General features: G+C 42.9%; 1 protein-coding gene across 5 annotated transcripts in view; it reads left to right on the top strand.

Annotated features, from left to right (window-relative positions):
* SMARCA2 (SWI/SNF related, matrix associated, actin dependent regulator of chromatin, subfamily a, member 2) overlaps positions 1-22968 on the top strand; it is a 163733-nt gene that overhangs the window by 79446 nt on the left and 61319 nt on the right. For all 5 annotated transcript variants that reach the window (XM_037141776.2, XM_037141781.2, XM_037141780.2 and 2 more), the window contains exons 20-26: positions 1453-1560; positions 2147-2233; positions 5443-5489; positions 8223-8389; positions 13108-13271; positions 19117-19344; positions 21689-21766. In XM_037141776.2, the coding sequence (XP_036997671.2) occupies positions 1453-1560; positions 2147-2233; positions 5443-5489; positions 8223-8389; positions 13108-13271; positions 19117-19344; positions 21689-21766 (879 nt within the window). The remainder of the gene's footprint in view (positions 1-1452; positions 1561-2146; positions 2234-5442; positions 5490-8222; positions 8390-13107; positions 13272-19116; positions 19345-21688; positions 21767-22968) is intronic.

A 22968-nucleotide genomic window follows, 5' to 3' on the forward strand; every position in this document is an offset into this window, starting at 1 on the left:
ATGGGGACAGTAAATGCACCTCTTAGAGCTCTCACGTGGTGTAATGAGAGAAGCCACGTGAGGCTCTTGTGCACGGGGCCTGGTCCCTGCAAACAGCTCGAGAATATTAACCCTTGGTGTCATTTTTGTCATTATACTCATCTGAAGTTGTTTAACACTTTTCTGTACTGTGATCAGATTTCATTGAGAGTTAACAGGCCTTGAAGAAATAGAAGTACTTTAAAAATATGACATGGTCAGGCATCTGAAACACAAAGCCTATATTAAATGCATCTTTATTTATTAAACATGGAGAATTTTCCCCCTGCCCTGGCCAAAAAGGTCCTTAAAAACTAAAATACGTTTATGAAGGGTCACTTACTATTCTTAACTTTTCTGCTAGAGAGCCAGCCGTTCCCTGATCTGATTGTAACATGCATCAAAATGAGTGGCAAAGACGATCAATTACGGTCCCGTCAGGCCTCACAGTTTTCCTTCTAAAGCAACAATTGGATGAATATTCAACTTGTTTCATCTGTGACCTCCTCATTCTGGTCCTCAGAGCCGAAAATAACCTGATTGTTTTAATTAGTTTATTAAACATTAGGAAGCTTGCTGATTTACTTTTAATTACATTCTTGCAGATTTCTAGGCATTAATATGCTGTTTTTTTATGAAAATTGCACATTTGTGTTCTGGGGATTTTTTTAATAAAGAAAAACAATAATAGGAAATCAAGGCAGATTTGGGGCATTACGAACATGCTAGGGATATTGCAGGTGTGTGCTAACCCACAGGCACAGGGACTCCCTTTAACGCTTCTAAATCAGATTTTTGCAGTATTTCAAATAGAAACACAAGGGGCCCTGCATTCTTTAGACGGTCATAGAATCCAGCTCTGGGGCAGTTCTCCTGTACCTGTTGTCCTCACTAGATAGTATCCTCTCATCTCTCAAAAGCAGAGTCAATGGCGGTCAACCTAGACTGTTAGAAGTCTCATTGTAGAACCGGTATTAGGAGTAGCCACATATCACCCACTGAAAAAATGTTTTATAGAGAAAACCATAGAATATTATTCAGTCATTGTTCTTCCTAAAGCTGTCCTGTTCATGTGAAAAGGTGGTGTCACTGGGAAGCAGAGGGGAAATAAAAAATATGCTCCATATTGAACATCTTTGAATTTGAATAGTTTGCAAGTCTCTCTCTCTGTCAAATGTGGAACAAGTCAAGAAGTTCCTAAAAGCATGACCCTAGCCTCAATTACATAGAACTTTTGGAAGGTCCCCTCGTCACAACAGTGCCTTTAGCAATGATGACCATGGTCTGTTCCCCACCCAACCCCATCCCCCACTCCAGAAATCCAAGTGGGGGAACAGGCACCTTCATGGATCCTGGAGGGCCGCCAGCAGCTGTGTCTAAAACAGGCACCTCCTCTCTCCTGCTCTTACCCACCTCCTGTTCTTTTTTCTCCAGGTTGAATATGTGATCAAGTGTGACATGTCGGCTCTGCAGAAGATCCTGTATCGCCACATGCAAGCCAAAGGGATCCTCCTCACAGACGGTTCTGAGAAAGATAAGAAGGTTAGTGGCAGAAGACGATGCAACTCACGATGTGTATATCTTCTCAAGACCGTGACGTCCAGTACTCTGGGGGAGCAGCCTGCTAATGCCCATTCGTTAAAGTAAATGACTTGGCCTCTTCTCAAGCTATTGTAGCTGCCAAAAAAAATCTCTTAACCCCTTAACTACAAACTGCATTGGGTCAGGAAGAAAGGAGTTAAGTTCTCATCACCAAAATAGCTCTGCTCATGTCATTTCTGCAGAAAATGTATTCCGCCTAAAAGTGGGGTGGTATTTCAGAAGTTTCATTCCTGGGGCATCTATTCTGTGCTTCTGTCTTCCCAGAATCCTAGGGAATAGACAGTCCTGTCACAAACCCATCAACTTGACAGAATCCTTCTTGGAGGATAAGTTAGTCACAAGAGAGGTATTATGTCTAAACCAGAAACAGCTATATTTTAACAGGAGCTCTGACCCACAGGAGGGGAAGGTCACCAGGAAGACCTGTGGCCCTTTGCCCTTCCTGTAGAAGCCCACTTTTAAAAATTTGGAACTCTCCAATCAGTTAATAATTTGTTCTATTTTGGCTCGTTCCTTTTGTTCGTAGGGGAAAGGAGGTGCTAAGACGCTTATGAACACTATCATGCAGTTGAGGAAAATCTGCAACCACCCCTACATGTTTCAGCACATTGAGGTAAGTCCGTGTTCGGTTTTGATCCTTATCCTGTTGGCGCTCTTCCTACTAATACTACTTTAAAGTTTTGTCAATACAAAAATAGAACACGGTTAACATGTGTATTGAAATTAAAACAACAGTTCTGCCTGTCTGATAGCTTAACAGGCAGAATTAGCAAATGTGAATTTTCTGGTTATGGATATTTCTTGGCACCAAGTGCTTGAGCATCTGGAATTTTATAACCAAGAGTTTAAAGTGGTGAGAAAATGTTATAAGTTATGGCTCATTATGTGGGTTTTGGTAAGTACTGTGAATTACCTTGTTATGGGAGGTTCTGTGAAATTGAAGATAATGGTAAATACACCCAGTTTTCTCAGGGTACTGTGAAAAAAATATTAAAATAATGTATTTGTACCTGTTGAAGAGAAAGATGTTCTTAAAATATTTTGTCTGTAAAAGACACTGTCCTTGGTCTGTTACTTAGATTTGTATTCTTCCTTTCTGGCTTCTATAACGACCATGTAAATTCAGGCTTTAGTCGCTAAGAAGCTATTTTTAAGGGTTAGTTCATTTTCTGCGCTATTCACTGCAGGTGAATAAGTTTTCTAAATTGACAGAGTTTCACCCCAGTAGCAACAATTGGCATGAGCAGGCAGGGAAAGGAGCCACGGCCGTAATCTCCACCTTTCACTGTTGCCGCTGATGCACACGGCCCTGGCGGCGGTTCTCTGCCAGCACACTGCCTGCTTCCCAGGCACAGGAGCGGGGCCTGGGGCAGGTCCCTGTGGGGCTTGGGTGTCTGCACCAGTCTATTAAAATACAAATGCACAGAAGGGCCTGGGAGATTAAGGGTTAATAACCACAGTATAAACACGGGGTTGAACATTCCTGACTCTGGCAATTCTTTTTTTTTTTCTCCCTTATTTTTGTTTCGTGTGCACCCTCTCCCTACACTGGAGCCCTGCCCCACCTGGGCTGGGGAATTGGAAAGACGCCTGATACTGTTCTTGCCTTCAAGGCCCCAGGGCAGAGTATCTACAGACAAATAAGCCCTAGGTCTAGGTAAAATGACAGTAGCAACAACACTAAAGAAAAAAAGAAATCTACCAAAAAGCCACAGGTATTTACACATTTAGACATGTAGTGGGAGGAGAATTCAGTGTGCAGTGAGTCTGTGCCTGAGGCCACTTTGTAACTCAGATCGCTGCCACCGGGTTGGAACTCTCAACTTGGGAAACTTGTTCACATGTACTGACCTGGTGTAAATCACTCGGCCTCTCCCAGCTTTACTGGACTTGACTTGCCATCAACGGTAAGGGCCTGTTAGGAAGTGGGCTGCATGGCAGAAGGTGAGCTTGAAGGTGACCGGCTGAAATCATCCTCAAACCATCCCCCCACCTCCCCAGTCCGAGGAAAAATTGTCTTTCATGAAACCAGTCCCTGGTGCCAAAAGGTTTGGGGACCGCTGGATTATAGAACTGACAAGAGGACAAACTTTTAAAAAAAGTAACATGGGAAGCATCTTGTAAACCGATAACAGGTTGAATGGATGTGAGGCATAATGGATTAGTGGTGGGGCTATGTGTTGGGTTGGGGGAGAGCCCCCCCAAAATGTCTAATGGTGAGAAATGGGGTCATATTAGATGAACCTGTCAGCCACCGGCTCACTTTTCCTGAAAACAATGTGGAGATACTCTGTTATATAGAGGGGTTTGAGGACTCAGATAACGAAAAGTGTCAGCTGACCTCATTTTGGTTGTCACACAAAAACTGACCTTTGAAACACACAAGGCCATGTCAGGAAGGGAGATGGTGCCACCCCCCCCCTTGAGGTGCTGCCTGCGGCCCTGGGAAGGGTGGAGGGAAAGGGCGATCACAGAGGAGGAGCTAAGGCCAAGTGGTGTGCCCTCCACTGCACGTGTATTTACGTTTTAAATGGCTGTCAGCAGAAAGACACTGATTTACGATTTCCTAAACATAAAAAACTTCCAGGAGCACATTCCTAGACACAAGAACCACAGTTCTTGGCTGATGTATTGTGGTTATGGATCAGAGATGGTGCGCGCCTCTGCCTTTGTCTTTATTTTGCTGGCTACACAACCTTTGTTCATGCTGAGTTGTACCAGAAGCCCGATCTCTTCATTGGGCTTGCTGCCTCCCAGGAGCCTTCAAACCAGAGAAACGAAAACAGTATTTTTTAAGTGATGCCACCCCCAGTCTTATCACCGTATGCTGACACGCATCTCTTTGGTTTTTACAGCCCTGCCTAGAGATGGGGTTAGTACCTAACGTCTAGTAAGGAGTGGCTGCCTGTGGAGGGACAAGGCATGGTTCTTGGTGTCGGGTGGGGTTTTTGGCTGCTGTCCATGCAGGGCACCATCCTGGGGGGCTGCCTGCATGGCCAGCACATTCGAGAGGAGAGCCCAAAGGAAAAGATCTGGTCCCCTTAAAGGAAAAGCTGCAGTGACCGTGGAAGGAAGGGAAGCTGAAAAGGGAGACAGCTGGTGGCTAATCTGAAGGTGTGACATCTTCTCCTTCCCCACAGATGGTCTCTCTTTCCTTAAGTAGGAACGGAAAAATCACACGGAGAGCAGTAATGTATTTCTCCCACCAACTCGGGGAGGAGGGAATTAGGCGATCAAGTTCCGCATTTTAAAACTGAAATCTAGATGCCTGAGGGAGCGGTATACTTTAGGGCCTTGTTTGTAATAGAGAAAAGTGCAGTGGGGAAGGGATGTTAGGATTTCATGAAGCTCAGACTTGAAATAAAGTGTGTAACCATTACTTTTACTGTTAAATGTTTCCACAGTGTATTTATGTGCACATTTTAGTCCTCACTTGCTTGAATTAAGCTCTTCCTCTAGTCTAGACTCCAAGCTCCTTGGGGGCAGATATTTCCATTGTTTCTGGGTCCCCAGCACTGGCCCAGCCCAGCCCTGGGCCAGCAGATGTTAAATGACTGTTTGATGAGAGAACTAACCCTGGAATCTCAGCCTGACAGTCCAGAGACTTGCAGAAGCTCACAGGGTACATGTCTGGCAGAACGCAAGTGTGAATTCAAAGACATTGAATTTTTGGTTCATCTTATAACGAGTATGCCTTATTTATTGTTTTGTTTAATTATACTGTAGAAATAGATCAAATGACCTCGCTAAAAGAGTAACCATTAAGTTAATAAATGCCTGTTTTATTTTTTTAATTATTTTCTTTTTCTCTCTCTTTTAAAGGAATCCTTTGCTGAACACCTGGGTTATTCAAACGGGGTCATAAATGGGTAAATCTTACAAGTATTTTTTCTTCCAAAAACTAGTTTATTGGTCCTGCCTCAACTTTTCTTGCTATTCAAATGAGGTCATAAATGGGTAAATCTTAAAATTGTATTTTCTTTCAAAATTGTTTGTTAGTCCTTCCTCAACTTTTATTACACAAATACATCCAGCCAGTGCCCTCGGCCCTCCTCTCGCCTCAGCAAAGTGTACAGAAGTTGTTAACCAAAATGATAGCAACATTCACTTTCACTTCAATGGCATAAATTACTACATGCCTTGAGTAAGTGGCTATTCAAAGGACATAGATCTCATTTAATAGACTTAATAGTACCCTAGTTTTAAAGATGTTGTCGAAGCTTCAGAGGGTTGTTATTTATAACCAGTGGTGTAGCTTAGGCTCAAAGAAGATTTATCATATTAAATTTCAAGTTGATATTTAATATTAACATGCACGAGTAGAAATGTCTTATCTGCTATAAATATGTATGACTTTACAGTATGGTTTGTGTAAGGAACATTTTTATTAGCAGTGGACACTGAAGAGAATCATACCTTGCAACCACAACAAAAATATTAACAGAAAGTCTCTGTTTTTGCTTGCTTTGCAACGGGGACAATGTTTTTATTAGAATATAGGGGTCTTTCTTGGGTCCCAAGGATAGACTGCTGTGTCACTGGGCTGAGGACCAGGAATCAGAACCCATCCAGAACCAGCGCTGCTGGGCTCCCCGGCCTCTCCTGCCTCCATTTTCTCTGGGTCCTGCGGCCCCTCCCAGTTGGCCATTGGATTGGCCAGGGTTGTGAATTAAAATCACGACCACAGTGGGTGTTTGCAGCACAGTTCTCAGAACAGGGGAGGGCTCTTGCAAAGACCTACAACTGAAAATGTGTCTTCTTAGAGATAACACATACTGTGTCATAAAATCAGCTACCAGATGATACGTCATTGATGTAGACTGCACGTGCACTGGCGAGTTTTTCAAACAACATCAATCCTACAATAAAGTTTTAACATGATAACCCATCCTTGTTGAAAGGGAGAAGGGGTTTGTTGTAGAGGAAAAAAAGGTCCTACTTTAGCTTATGGATTCTCCTCTCCATCTGATGGCAGGACATGTTACCATCATATTTTTTACTTGAACGTCTACCTAAACCTTGCCCCTGCCCTGGTCCATTCCAACACAGTGTACATGGGGATCTTACAAAAAGATATGCCAGCTGTTGTCACCCCACGGTTCAAACCCCATCAGTGGCTTTCCATTGCACTTTAACACATGCAGTGCGGTGGGTGGGGCCCTGGGGGGTCTGCCCTGTTCCCACCCACGGCCTCTCCACTTTCCTCTGCAGTGTTTTCTGCTCACTTCTGTGTGAGCCAGTGCCCCCGTTGTCCAGTTCCCCAGACTCACCAGGCTCTTTCTTACTCCCCAGGGCTTCCCACCACCTGGTGTCTCGTCCTTTCCACTTCCAAACCTCCATTCTTCACCTGGCGACTTTTGCTCATTATGTTAGGTTTTAGCTAAACTGTTACCTCTTTCTCTTTTTTTGAATTGAATTTATTGGGGTCACATCTCTTCATTGAGGTCACACCTGACACTCAAAACCAGTGGGTGGCATTTTTTTTTCTGAAGGTCCAGATCTCAAATATTTTCACCTTTGGGGGTAAAAATTTCTGTCACACCTACTCAGCTTTGTCCTTGTAGCATGAAAACAGCCATAGACAAAACAGAAATGAGTGAGCAGGGCTGTGTCCCAGTAAAACTTTATTTACAAAAATAGGCAGCAGGCCAGGGCTGAAGTGGACCAGATCCCCGGTGGGGGCACACCAGAGGCAACCACATGATGTTTCTCTCTCTCTTTTTCTTCCTCCCTTCCTCTCTCTAAATATAAATAAATAAATCTTAAAAAAAAAGAATCTGTTGTATTGAAAGTGTGTAAAAATGATTGCTATAATTTCTATAAGTGACCTGTAAAAAAAAAAAAAAAGCCCTGGCTGGTGTAGCTCAGTGGATTGAGCACAGACTGCAACCCAAAGGGTCACTGGTTCAATTCCCAGTCAGGGCACATGCCTGGGTTATGGGCTAGGTCCCCAGTGAGAGCCATGTGAGAGGCAACCACACATTGATGTTTCTCTCTCTCTCTTTCTCCCTCCCTTCCCCTCTCTAAAAATAAATAAAATATTTTAAAAAACAAACGAACATGGGACTGCATTAAAAAAAAATAAGGTAATAATGTGTTGCTATAAGTTCTCTCATAGCAACTTGCTATTTTTCTTTTTAGTACTTATCACAATTTGTAGTTACCCATTTTGAAGGCAGGGATTCTGTTTTACTCATCACTATACATACGCCTAGCATTGTCCTTGACACATAGTAGGTGCTCAATAAGTATTTGAATAAATCTTAAGGGCTCTAAATTAAAAATTTTATATTCTTCATGATTAGATTTCAATAAATACAACATATGCATGTGTGTGTATGAGAAAATACCAGGAACATGAAAGGGTTTCCATTTCTGTCATCTAACCTGCATACGTGATGCACTCTTTATGAGTTTTGTATAAATATCTTCTATTTTGCTATTAAATGCTCTCCCTGCTTTGGAGTGGATAATCCTTCATTCATTCTGCAGTTATCTATCGTTTACTCTGCACAAGGCATTCTGTGAAAAGCGGGGTTATACTGGATCCTGCCGGAAGACAGCAGTAATACTTCCATCTTGTTCTCCATTTCTGGGTTCAGGGCTGAGCTGTATCGGGCCTCTGGAAAGTTTGAGCTGCTTGACCGCATTCTGCCAAAACTGCGAGCGACTAATCACCGTGTGCTGCTCTTCTGCCAGATGACGTCTCTCATGACCATCATGGAGGATTACTTTGCTTTTCGGAACTTCCTTTACCTGCGCCTTGACGGTGAGTGGTGAGAGATCCGGGTGCTGCCAAGAGTGCCGGGCTGAGGGGCACTTCAATCCAACCTCCGCGGGAAAGGAGGGGTGAAACTGCTGAAGAATCAACCACCAGGGTGAGGGGCAGCTTTTCCAGATAGCGGCTCCTATACCCTAACGCTTAAAATAAGCTGAAATCATTTGCACAGCTGCTCATCCCATACACAAGCTCATGCAAGTGGACTCGAGTCATTTATGAGTATCACAATTACACTCAACTGAAATAAAACATAAAAACCCTCCTTGCTCTTAGGATATCCTATCTATTTCCTATTCACTGTATAGAATACTTTGATAAGACATATTAAGGCATGTTATAAGGGGATAAAGGCTATGTCTCCTTTTTTCAGTGACACTGAAATAGTTCATTTAAAATTATATTTATTTATCACTAAAGCTTCTCTCTTACTAGGCAGAACATATCTACAGGGATTCATTGTTTCCTGGATTTTGCAAACTATGTAAAATAATTTACCTGATGCTAAGAGTGAAATTGAAATACCATGCCCTAAAAAATTAGTAAGAAAATATGAATGGAAGAAAGTATAAATTTAGGGATACTTCCTAAATTACTGTATGAGTTTGATATCAGCCTTAATACTTTAGAGATGAAAGATACTGATTTTTTGATATTCTGGCAGGGGTAACTCGTTCAAAGAGTGGCAAGTGGGAACAGCAGCTAATTTACAGCCAGGGTGGTGTCGGATCCTAGATACGGACGAGTACTTATTACTGATACCAATTTTTACCCAATGTAATGTACGAGTTACTGTTAAATGTTAAAGTTAACTTAGTGTATGTTTCATTGAAAGGTCTTGTTTTGTTTTCAATCCAACATTTTATCCCCATTTTTGCCATGAATTAGGTTTAGCTGGATACACACCAAACCTCAGACTTGTGCTTGGTTTTAGGTGAATTCTCTTTACGATCCACCTCTTAGGCTGTCATCATGCTTTGCATTTATTATTTCTCTGACAGACTTGATTTTCTGAAATCTTTTAACCTCTCTTCTTCATAGTCACTGAAAACAGATGAATGGTTAAGGAAATGTTCATTTTGAGTTCAGGACACAGTTCTGTCATTCCCAGTCCGTCTCCTTTGGCACATGTCCTGTACTGGGCCTTGTCCTCTGGCCTGATCCTTCCCCCTCTCTGTGGGTGAGCTCAGCACTCTTCAGTTCAAATGGGAACCCTCCACCCACTGCTGCCCAGGTGAGGGGCAGCCAGCTCACCCCCTCACCGCTCCTCCGCAGGTATCCCACCTGCCTGTTGTCAACTATTCTGTGGCATTTTGATTTGAATATCAGCTCTTTGAGGATAGTGACCCAGGAATACTCAAGTCTGTGAAATGGACCAGGAGTGATTTCCTTGAAACATGTCTCACGTTTTCTCACCAGTCTCAGACAGAATCTTTAAGTAGTCCGTTCTTTAAGTAGTAGGTTGCTGTTTTTATTGGTACTACTACTAACAGTCATAAAAGCTAACTTTTATGGAATGCCTACTCTGTGCGGGAACCAGGCAAAGCATTCCATGTGCCTTCTCTCAGTCAACAAGCTACTGTTATCCCCTGTTTACCAAGGTACTAACATGGCCCCTGTTTAACAGACGAGAAGACAAAAAGTTTAGGGTGTTGAGGTGACTTGCCAAAGGTTACACATGAGGCAAACAGTGAAACCAGGCTCTGATTAGGATCCCTCCGCCTCCAGATTCACTGCTTTGGCAGCTCCGGTGAGCTGTAGACCATTTCTGAAAGTAACAGTCTGCTTCTCTAGCAACAGCATTTTGAGGATGATTTTGAACTTCATCAAAGAATTTTAATTGATTGATTGAAAATAGGCAGACACCAGGAATACAGAATGAATGAGCCCCTTACTGTTCCTGCCCTTACTTACCAGTAGGTTGGAGAAGACAGGTAAGCAGGTTCCATCAAGGGAGGGGAGAAAGCCAGACAGACTTCAACCCGAAACAGCAGTCATTGTTGCAGGGGTGGAGAGAGTTTTAGGTAAATAGTCGATAAACACACGGACGAATTAGTACACCACTTCCATTCACGGTGCCCCCCAACCCAACTGTTCAAATGACTTCAGATTTTTGTTGCCAAATTTGATGTCTTCAATTTTTGACCTCGGGGTGGGGGGAAAGCTTGATGACAGCTAAGCAGATTTTTCTGCAAAGATTGCAGTTGCATGAATAGATTTAGTTACTATTCTGTGATAGTCTTTGTTTTCACTGGAAATGATTTTTGAGTGGAAGCAAGTGGCAAAGTTACATCCTAGAAGATGAAATTTTCCAAAAGCACTCAACACCAAGTTAAAATTAGTAATCATGAAAGCCTGACAATGTGTTCCTTCTGGCAAATTCTGCAGTTCTCAACACAATTGCCCTCACTATTAATTGTATTCTTGGTGATGTTCTATGTCAGAAGCCAAAAGAACATGGAACAATTCACGTTAAATCCCGTGCCACTGACACGAGCCTTTATTTGCCCCTGGACAAATCCTGACAAGGCAGTCGGAACCGCCCTGAGCAACACGCCGGAGGTGGCTGACGATCTGCCGAGATCTTGACTCGGGGAACGTTTGACTAATGGAAATGGTAATGCAGCAGATTCTGAACCTGGTAATAAAAAAATGCCATAGCTTTTCATAAAAAGTAATTTAATCATATTTCTGCTTGGCTTTATAATTTTACGTTCCCAGCTATTTACATGGTTTACATGCGTACCTGATATGTGGTTGGTCTATTTGCTTGATATATTTGTCACAAGACCTAAAAACTCCTTTGACCAAATAATTTTGATATTGCTTTTGTTCTCTGCTGCTTTATTTTGCATTTAGGGTTATTTCATCCCATGTAGGCATATCCACTGATTAACCTTAATATGTGCGATTATTTTTCAGTGTGTCAAACCTGAACTTCTGCCCAAGGGGTATGGGCACAGAGCTTTTGTCCCCTGCTGTCAGAAAATAGATATTATCTCTGGGAACTTCTTTCTCCATTTTAGAAGCATTTTTGATAGTTGTTGGTTTCTGTGGCTTTTTATTTAGTTTAAGGCAAAGGATAAATATGTGAATCATTACTCCTTATGAGTGATTTTTTTCAAAAAAATTACTGCAACTGGGAAAATAATGGTAGTGAAAAGTTTTCATGAAAGAACAGATCATCCATCAGAATTGTGAACAAATAGTTCCCATGATCTTAGAAAGCCAATTCTGAAAAGAAAAGAAAAGTGACTCCCACATGTTCGGAACGTTGTTCAACAAAGCAGATTTCGTGCTTCTCCCCCAAATTTCAAGTTCTTACAATTCATTATTGCAGGATTTGACCAGGTCACTAAACTTGGAATGCGGTTTAGAGAGTAAAATGAGCCCCAAAGAATGTTGCTTCATTAAATGAGAGGCCTCCCCACCAAAAGTCCCTTTCGCTGCATACAAGGAATTGGTTCTTTTTCCCTCCTCAGGAGGGTACTTATTATTTTTATTAATATGAAAAACAGATCCCCCCATGTTTGGAAACTTGACCCTCATAGTAACTTGATTCCATTAACTGTAGTCACTTAACTGTTTTAATCCGCTGAAATAAATTGCTAGTACATTTTCATCCTTAAAAAAAGAACGCCATGTAGAAATAATATTTGTACAGCAGGCAGCTAGGGACTATCATGTAACATGCCTATATATTTGCCAATAGCCCAAAGCCTTTTCAAAACTCGGCATCCACACTCTTCTGGTGAAATATGTTCAGGCAGAAGATGGCAGGGTTTGTTCCCTTCCACAGTGCGGTTCAGGTGGACACATTACAGATCCATGGGATGTGACTGAGTGACTGGTTCTGGACAGAGTGTGGGGTGCCTGGGCGTGTGAAATCTGAGCGCCGGCGTCTGTGGGCCGGTCCTCCCTGCCCGTCCGCGATGTTGGGGTCTCTCCGGGTGCCGTGGGATGAGCCATCACCAGGTGTATGACATGCTGCATTGTTTGGTTTCAGTTTGGTGTCCTTGGGACCCAACAAAGCAGAGAATGTCAGTGTGACAAACAGAATGAGAGATTCCTTTCTTTTTCTTCTTAATTATTGTGGCCTCAAGTCTTGCTAACAAGGATAAAAATATGCCATCCACATTTTATGTCTGTACCAGCTGGCTCGTGCTCAGTGGCAATCCAAATGGTAAAGTGTGGGAGAGATTGATTTTCCTTTTGTTTTCTTTTTCTTGGCATAAACAAGACCTCACACTAATGCCTATTGGCAGAGTTGCTGTAAGCCATTATAATAATCGGCTTTTGCTGTGTGTGCATGTGCACCCATGTATATTTTTAAGGATATTTGGTGTTTTAAAGCACAGAAACACACCCAGGAAATGTTTTCATTGAGTTTTAGGTTAGGATAACAATGCTATAGAATCTGTGGAGTTGCAGAGGTGCTCGGTCCAAAAGGCTTAAACTCTTTCCGCATTTTGGAACCATAGGTAATAGACACCATGTTCCTTCTTGATGTGAGAAAAGTCTATCCGTCTCATTTTTTTTAAATTGCAAACTGTTCAAAGTTCCTTTCAAACATACAAAACCTCGGGGGAATACCTCACCAGTGCTATGAGGAGTCCGCGTATTTCCCGAGGAAGCAGGCCTTTTCGTCTAGCCCTGTGCCATTTTCGGACAGGACTTAATTGGCAAATTTATTTTTCTGATCCCCTCAGGTACCACAAAGTCTGAAGATCGTGCTGCTCTGCTGAAAAAATTCAACGAACCTGGGTCCCAGTATTTCATTTTCTTGCTGAGCACAAGAGCCGGAGGCCTGGGCTTGAATCTCCAGGCGGCCGACACCGTGGTCATCTTCGACAGCGACTGGAACCCACACCAGGTTTGCACGCCTCCAACTTTGGTGCCCAGCCCTCCCCCCCCCCCCCCCCCCCGCCACCGAGAAGGAACTGAAAGCCCAGCAGTTTTGTCGTTCACATTTGTGGGGCAGAGCACATTTCTAAAAACTGGGCCATCTTTCCAAAGGAAAAATAGCCCAGCACATTAATAATATGTCTGTTTTCTTTTCTCCCTTGGAGCATACTGAGATGTTTTATTCATACCTTTCATGAGCCTTTGAAGAGCTCAAATTTGGGGTAAAAATACTTAATTTCTGCTTAGTTTTAACCTCGTTTCTTGGGATTGCCACTGAGCAAAGTACATTTGGTAGGGGAGAAATCAAAATTATTCCAAAATAAAAAAATAACAATAGAAGTGCACACTGATCGGCCCTTCCTCTGGGCCAGCCTGTCTCTCTGTGCATTGCCTCACTCAGATTTCACAACTGCCCCACGAGCTTGTTACTGTTCCAATTTGCTTCTTTACAGTCAGGGAAAATGAGTCTCGGGAAGCTTAAGCTCATTTCCTCACGGTCAAACAATGACTATATTATAGTTAAACTTAAAGTCTGTGTGTTTTGCTTAAACTCATCATCAAAAATATTCTGTGGACCATCTGTTATGAAGCTCTTTTAGCTGGTAAGTTTAGTTACCCTTTTAAAGGAGTCCTTTGATGACTAATAAAGGACATTAGAATGGGTCCCTTGTGGCCCTGGGTTCTTCATTTAAGCTGGGAGGGTTGTGCACAGGTCTATAAGATATTGGGTGGAATGGTATTCATCAGGGTTGATTCATACTGGAATAAATGTTAACACAAAATAGTAAAAAGGGAAACCGTAGCTCTCATATGCAGAGAGGAATTCCACCCCAGCTTAACCTGGGCTTCTTCCTCCACCTCAGTTTCCTTGATGGTAAATATGCAGAGTGACACTGTCTCACTGGGTCATGGTGCTGATTGGGTGGGAAAGACCATGATTTCAGCAGGAAGGTGGGGTTTGAGGGTACATTAGAATTAGGAGGGAGCTCTTTAAAAGGCATACATGCCCTTTCTCTGCTGCCCCACCTCCATTTTTAAGGTGCTTCCCACCCACATAGACTCTGCAGGCTTTTCTGCAGCTTTAGACACTCCCAGGAGAGTCCAACATAGGTTTTCTCACACAGCGAAGACCACTAGTTTACAGGATAAACCAATGGCCCCGAACCATTGGGTGGCCACTAGCGCTGGACCATGCCAGATTCCCACCTGTCACTCTCTGCAGGTGGCTACAGTAGGGTTACTGTGAAATCTTTCTGACCTTGAAAAGGATTTCGAACCACCAACACAAAGTATATTTGTTCCAAGTCTTCAGGAAGTATTTTAATATATTTTTACATTCCACATTGCATTTCAAAGCACAGGTAGAATTTGTGTTTGCCATTCTCCCTGGGACCACTGTGCGTTCAGTGTCTGTTCCGCAGACATTTACTGAGCGGCCGTGACCAGTCTATAGGCGAATAGAGTTCACTAGACTTTATTTTCCAAAGTAAGCATTTCTGTAGCAGCTCAGTTGTCCACCTCCACTGGCACAGGGCTAATTCTAAGAGCCAAAGGAAATCACCATTTCTAGAAATGCTGATTCACCATGGGAAAGGGTGCTGGGACATATATGCCTCTCTCTCTCACACAAACATACACACACACACACTCAAGTGTGTACACACACAAACTTTTATGAGCAGTAGCTAAAGATGGAACTCTAGAACCAAAGTAAATTGCATGAACAACAAACAGTTTACTTTTAACTGCATATGAATTAAAACTGAGTCAACCAAACACAGGACCCCAAATTTGGGGGGGAGGGGTATAATTTACCACAAATTCCTTAACGAGGCTGTACGTTTCTGGAAGCATTCATATCTGCTGTGGGTAGAGTCATTCCCACCTAGTTAGGTCGAGTAGGCTGACCAGATTTTTCATGTTTGTCACTTAAACACGGCCATTAGTCTGGACAAACTGTTGTTTTCTATTTTTTTTGTTTTTGGAAATCAGGGACCTTGGAGTGATACAGATGAGTGCTGATTTTTCATTTAAAAGGTAAAACTAAATTCCATCAGGCAACAACACTATCGGATACTGTGAGGCACTAGGCATAGCTTAACCTCGGGTAGTACTCAAATATTTGACCCATAAGGAAACCCGACAGTATTAACTTATGCAGGACCACAGTCGCGTTCACACCTGCCTGTCAGGTTTGGGTCTGACTCCGTCCTGCCTCTGGGCTCTCTCCACCCCGCGTCCCCGCAGAAATGTTGCATAGCCCCCAAAATGAAAGATGCGGAGCTTTTTATCTTGTTGGCTTCTGTATACATTGAAAAAATTCTGTAATTATTCTTTATCATGTTGAATCAAAATTAAGATATATTGATGAAATAGGGGGCTTACTTCACGTAAGTAGACTAAAATACTCTTCAAATTGCTATTCAGAGGCCCTCGCTAGAAGCAAAGGCAGAACATGAATGTGGAATCAGCAGTAAAATCCCTGAGGGTTACCAAGACTTTCATTCCCAAACTGGGGGTTAGAACCATGGGTTGGCACTGTCGTTTTTAACCCGTGGACTGGATGGAGACGTGCTTCTGTTACGGAATGGCCGGCCACAGTCACCCGAGAGGCCCCTCCCCAGGCTGTTTTTGTGCTCAGATGTAATCACGCCCAAACCGTTGTGATGACATTTAAGACCACTTAGACCTCAGCAATACTAAATCGTCCATTCAGTGATTACAACACTTATTTCTTTGTCACAATATTCCCCCCCACCGCTAGCATTTTGGGTTAGGGACTCACAGGCATACATTGCATGAACTTCTTCAGCCTAGAAATGTTAATTTTTGCCACTTTCCAAATGGATAGATGGTCTTAAACACACAAACACCACTACCAACCACCACCAAGAAACAAAGCTAAGTGCAACAATGGCCTCAGAATTTAACTTACTACTCTTAATAGTTCACGCTTTGTAGATGTTCCGTACCCTCTGCCTCCTCCCTGTCCTGCTCTGCTGCCCCCGCACCTCACTGTCTTTGCGGTTTATCATCTCCCTCTAGGACAGGGTTCGGGACTACGACCCACAGGCTGAGTCTGGCCTGCCACCCGTGTTTGGACTACTGACAAACAAAGAATGATTTTCTCATTTTTATTTTATTTTTTTACTCATCTGAGGATATGTTCATTGATTTTAGCAAAAGAGGAAGGGAGACAGAGAGAGAGAGAGAGAGAGAGAGAGAGAGAAAGGGAGGGAAGAACATCGATGTGAGAGAGGAACTTTGATTGGTGCCTCCCATAAGCACCCGGACTGGGGGTCCAGCCCACGAACTTTTAGTATGTGGTACGATGCGCCAGCCAACAGAGCAACCCAGCCAGGGCCACATTTTTAAATATAAAAGTAAAATTGGAAAGAAAAATACATCAGCCTTTTGGTGAGAACAGTTAGTTGCCCATTGTTTGCTCTTGGCCCCAGCAGTCTGCAATGTCCTTACCCTTGGGCCTGTCACAGAAATGGTTTCTGACCCCTGTTCTGGGAGACAGTCAAGAAGTCGATGACATAAAACTTGCCATCTTGGCTCCTGCTTAGCTGCTCTGGCAACGATGTGTTGAGGGAGATGACCGAACTAAAGGCTTGAAAATGAAATTTAGGGCTTATTTTTCCCTCCTTGGATTTTAATTATCCACCTCACTTTGTCCTCTTTGGAAAATAACCTAATTTGGATGAGTCCCAGCTGTGTTGTGGTTCAGCTGTCCAATATTTATATCAACTTATTCAAATATCTTCTGAGGAAAACTTTTGCCTAATTAGTCATTTGATTGTAAAGGTCCCTCTCGCCTGGGCAGACTGTGGCCTGTTGCTTCCTGTGCCGTGAGGGCAACAGGAGACTCATCTGCTCAAGAGGACGGGCTCGTAGCTGCAGAGCATCAGCTCTGTGCAAAATCGGTGCTGGGGATGCAGGATGCAGGGATGGGACCTTTGTCCTACACGCGTATATAAGTCTCAGAAGGGCCACAGGGGAACAACTAATTAGCATTGGCCCGGAGACCCTTTCCCGGACCAGAATGAATGAAACTGATACACTAGAAAGTTTTTATTGTGTGGCTTTAATATTAGCTACCTCTGCTTCATGGGTTTTTATTTAAAGATTTCATTAAAACCTTTTTTATATTATAAGAGTAATAGATGTTTAAAACAAAAAATTTGTTAAACTACATGAAAGCGAAATGAAAAATACTTAATAATACCTGTAATCTAATTAACTAGAGATATAAACATGGATTGGGTTGTCGGCGTCTGTCCCTCCTGCCTTTTCTTGGTATAAAGATGCACATATAAGGTCATAATATATACATACTTATATATAACTTGTTTTCATACATAATAAGTTTTCACTTTGGATCATTAAATCTTCTACAATATCATTTTTATGATAATATGTTTGTACTTGCATACAGTTGAAACTAATTTGTTTAATCAATCTGTTAATATTAAATGTTTACTTAATGCTGCTTTTTAAAAAAACATTTTAAATAATATATGAGGTATATCCTTATTTGTAGGACTTTGTTGCATATCCGTGACTATTTTCTTAGGATAAATTTCCAGAAGTGATATTTCTGGGTCAGGAGCAATACCCAGTTTTAACACATTGATACACAGTGCCAAATTTCTATCCCCCCAAAATTTACCAAAAAGTAGTACAAGTTTACTACTCTACTAGCAATCCTTTTTGTCCCCCAAACTAAAGATTGAGTCTTTGACAGAATTCGATTCCAGGAAGTTTGCTACATGAGCGATCACTGTACGTATAATATATGAGGAGGGCCCCCAAAGACCCCAGAATTTGCTTATAAAAAATTGTATATTCTTACATGTTTAAACTTCAGTCACCTCCAAAGTACTCTCCATTTAATGCAATATACTTACCAAGACTTTTTCTACCTTTCAAAACAGTTTTCGAACTTGTCGATTTGGTGCCTTTCAGTGCTTCTGCTGTTTTTTGTTTCACCTCTTCCACATCAGCAAAACATTTCCCTTTGAGGGCTTTTTTTATCTGGTGAAACAGAAAATAGTCTCTCACAACAAGCTTGGCTGAATAAAGAGTATGGGGTATGGGGTTCATGCCAAAACTGCTGAACACTCATTTCGGTGTGGGCAGATGCACTTGCAAATCACCCATCATGAAATGGGCAAATATGTTGAAAGAGTCTTCAAAAAAAAAAAAAAAAAGGTCACTAAAGCCTAATTCAGCCTCTCACAACAACACCAGGTGGTACACTGATATAGATGGGTTGTTAGAACACTCACCTAGCCAGGGAAGCCTGTACTGTAAGGGGCCTGCCCTCCAGAAGACAATTCTGGGTTTTCTTGGGTCCCCCCTCATATGTATGCATATATAATATACATGTGATTCAGCAATGTTTTAAAAATTGTCTCTAACTTGTACCAAAGGAAAGCTGTTTTGTCCAACTTAAGGTTAGTTGTAGGTAATATCAAATTTATCATTGTTTTGTTTTGCTTTAGTTAGGGAGTAATTCTGATGGTGAACCTAGGGACAGATAAAAAATATCCTGAGACCTGGATTTCACAACCTGAGGTGAATTCCAGTTTGGATGGCTAACTTGAACCCAGGTGCTATCAGCTAGGAATGGTAAACTTGAATTTTTCCAAAGAAGAGAGCATGTATATTTTTAAAATGTACACAAAATCTTACATTAGTCAAGGTGGATTTAAACGACCCTCCCATACTTCCCTCCCAGGTAGGGACTCGTTCGCTGGGCTCATCCAGGCACGTGGGCCCTCACGGTGCCCTGTTTCCTCTTGCAGGACCTGCAAGCCCAGGACCGAGCTCACCGCATCGGCCAGCAGAACGAGGTCCGTGTGCTGAGACTCTGCACCGTGAACAGCGTGGAGGAAAAGATCCTGGCAGCTGCAAAGTACAAGCTGAATGTGGATCAGAAGGTGATCCAGGCGGGCATGTTTGATCAGAAGTCTTCGAGCCACGAGCGCAGGGCGTTCCTGCAGGCCATCTTGGAGCATGAAGAGGAAAATGAGGTATTCTAGAAATCCAACTTTATGAAATCAAAAAGTGACCTTTGTCTCAGATTAAGAGGAACCTCTTTGTTCTTTAAAGAACTTCCTAGGCTGGCATTAATTAAAATGAGTAAATTAGCTGCTATCTTACAGCCCCAGTGCAAAAAGCTGCTGAAAGTTTTCCAAGAGTGTCTTAAAAGCAGTTGCTATGGGGACCTCAAGGCTTGGCCAGTAGATGCTTCGCTTCCATCGTTTCCCCGGGAGGTGCAGGCAGCATGCTTTGTTGTACTGTAAATGCTGCTCTCTCTGGGGCAGGTGCAGAGACTGCGAGAGGCCACTTTCAGGGGCGGTCAGCTACATGAGAGGAGACAGAGGAGGGAGGGGCCCTCCTGGCCTGTTCCCTCTGCCATCCCCCAGAGCCCTGTGTCTCTTCCTTTTGATCAGAGATCACAGCATTTCAGTACGTTTGTAGGGCATGACTTCACAGACTTGTGAAGCTAGCACCTGACTTGATGTAGGTAGGATGCAGGGTAGCCTGGAGCTTTGCAACCTTTTGAGGCCTCAGGAAAAAAGTTACTCTTTCCCACCCCTGAGGGGAGCCACCAGGTAGAGCCAGGAGTGGAATCGGATGCCACTTGCCTCTCTGTGAGCAGCCCGCTGGGGCTCCACACCCCTGCCAGGCTATCAGTGTATCAGACACGTGTTACAGCTATCCAGGTGGCTTATGCCTGATGTGAAGACGTTTGGGGATACTGACAGACAGCAGTCAAGGGCTCCGGTCCTGAGTATCTGAGGCAGCCTGGGCTGCCACCTCCGTAGTTGACGGGCCATGAATTACTAGGGCGCAAACAGCCAGGAAGATGTATTGCCCATTTCCCATTGAGTTCGTTCTCCGTGAAGGTCTGGCCCCGGCAGGCAGGCTTCTTGCCAGTTTGCAAGGAAATCTTTTCATCTTGGGCACAGGGAAAGTCCAAGCCCCCATTTATAGGCAATGGAAGGCTAGTGTGGTTCTGAGGAATAGGGCGAGCAAAGCAGGACATCCCTTCACCAGGGGAAACATGGACCAGATTCTGTGGGCTGTGCGGTCTCATCCCTCCCTCGCTCATCTGTGTCTGTGTCAGATAAAATGGAATATTCAGACAGATCGACTTTAATCAATCTAAAAATAAACTAGAATAGATGATTTTTCACAAAATCAGGTTTTTTACTTCATTGAATTGCATTCATTTTAACATCGCGCGTGAAGTGTCATCTGGGGAACCAACAGCCATCTCGAGTAAGCTGTTAGTGCACTCGCACTCTTTCCAAATTGCCTCTTTTTAAGAAATTGGATTTTTAAAGTTCTGGGTTTTCCTCTCTTTTCCCCCTGCTGACACACTGAAATTCCCCATTTGGTTTTTAACAAGCTCACTCAGCATGTGATAAAAATAATTTTGTGCATTTAAGTTCTGGAGGATATGCCTAACTTTCAGAGTCATTGTTCTAAGGGTGTGGGGGTCACAGCATAACATTTCTGAAACTTTGCAAGCTTTTGGTTGCTGACGAATCTGCAGAGAAATAACATTTCTTAGTCTAACATGATATAAAATGAAAGTGATGGTAACCCTTAAGTAATTGCTTTTGCTACTTCCTTGCAATTATTTTAATTAACTGTATATCTTTATATACTTAATTAAAATAGTATATTCATTATAATATATTAATTGTACTTCACATATATATATAGTGTTGTAGGGAGGTTGTTACTGAATTATCACAGTCACAAATCTCGCTGTTAGCATAATAATGCCCACTGAAATACACCGATTAAACTTGTTTTAAAGGCTATATATTTGCCATGGATATGATTTTTATGGTCTTGCTCTGTACCTCTTTGCAAAAGTTTCACTAGCTCATGTTTTTTGTAAGGCTTTGCAAATGAGCATTTACGTTTGGGATGATGTTAATGGAGTCAAAAGAATTCACGTTAGGCACTCTTTCCTGTGGCTTTCCTCATGTAAATCTTACACCTTCTCTGTGATGTAAATGCCAAATGCATTTCACAGATGAGGTCATTGAGGCGGAGATACACTAAGTAATTTGTTTTAAAAGTAAGGGAATCAGGACACCCAAGAGGACCGGTATTTCTCAGAGTCTACTGCGTGTCCTCCCTGAACAGATTTTGCTACAGGAACATGTTCACATAACTTGGTAAATACTAATGGCCACTACTGCACCCAGTGACGCTTCTCTTTTCTTTCTGGCTAAAGAAACGGGACCCCCGGGGCCTGGGGGAGAGATTCCCCTCACCCATTTGTACCTCACTCCTCCAATTATCCAACCTTTCTGCTCAAGCCTGTTAAATCATTCTGTTTCTTACCCCCAGGAAGAAGATGAAGTACCAGACGATGAGACTCTGAACCAAATGATCGCTCGACGAGAAGAAGAATTTGACCTTTTCATGGTAATATTTTAGCAAACCCTGAAAACAAATGACTTACTCCTTTACCCCTTTTGCTGTGCACACGCGCTGTCTGGGGCCTGCAGGCCCTGGCAGAACTGCCTTTTGCGAGCCTTCGCCTCTCCTTCAGTTCAGAGGCTGCACGCTGGCTGGATTTAGCCTGTAGATATGTTTTGTTTGGCCCACTCAGTGCTTTTTAAAATTTTGAACTTGTTGCCAAGACAAAAAAAGTCCTGATTTCTGGCTTCTCTTAAAAAAAAAAAGAAAAGGAGTGGGCATTGTTAGGCCCACATCTTACATGGAAACGGTTGATGGGAACAGAGTAGGAGCTGTATCTCTGGACAGGCGATGTGGACTACAGTTTACCACCCCCACCCCACCCGAAGGTCATTGCTAACCTGGGGGGCCAGCCTCGTTCAGGAAACCTGCCCTCTTCCTAGGGCAGGGTTTATAACTCTTCCCTGGCTGTCTCCTTACTGGACCGAATCAAACTTGCTCCCTGTTGGGGGGGGTGGGGTGCACAGGGGCTAAACCAACAAAGTTGTGCCTCTGACTAGGGAAGAGAGCCTCCTTATGAGAACAGGGACCTTCCAGATGCATGTCAAGGTGGAGCCTTTATTTAAAGATCAAAATTGGCTGGATTTTACTGGTACAAAGTAGATATAAAAAGAATCTTGACATTTGAGGTTTGAACGGCCATGGTTTCAACCTTGACGTTTCATGATACGCAGTCATCTGTAATTTTGCTGATACCCGATTTTGATTTGTGTGTGTGGCCTGCCACAAGATCCGAATGTTCCCCCTTGGCCAGTAAGGGAGGCCCTCAGAAGTTATCTTTTATTGCGTTCTAAGGAATTTTCTATAGCAATTTTATTTGCCTCTGCATCCCCAGTGCTCAAAACAGCACGTGGTAGTTGTTTGATAAATATTTATTGAATAAGTGGTGGCATTTGCAAAATTTCAGGCCTTGGGAAGACGTCAGAATGGATCAGGATGAATCCCTCCAGCACCTTCAATCTTTATAACCTTTAGCCCGAGTGTGGACTGAGTGAATAAATGTGAACTGTAACTGGCGTTTGAGAAGTCCCAAACCCGAATGCCCTCAGTGAAGCAAGTGGACAGGGTGGGTGGATGGTGCTGAACTGGTTCTGCTGTGTCTAAGGGCACAGAGCTGCAAATCCAATGTAGCTAGAAATTCCAAGTTT

Source organism: Artibeus jamaicensis, unplaced genomic scaffold, assembly GCF_021234435.1.
Source record: "Artibeus jamaicensis isolate MK-2021 breed Jamaican fruit bat unplaced genomic scaffold, CSHL_Jam_final scaffold_1964, whole genome shotgun sequence".
NCBI classification, from domain to species: domain Eukaryota; kingdom Metazoa; phylum Chordata; class Mammalia; order Chiroptera; family Phyllostomidae; genus Artibeus; species Artibeus jamaicensis.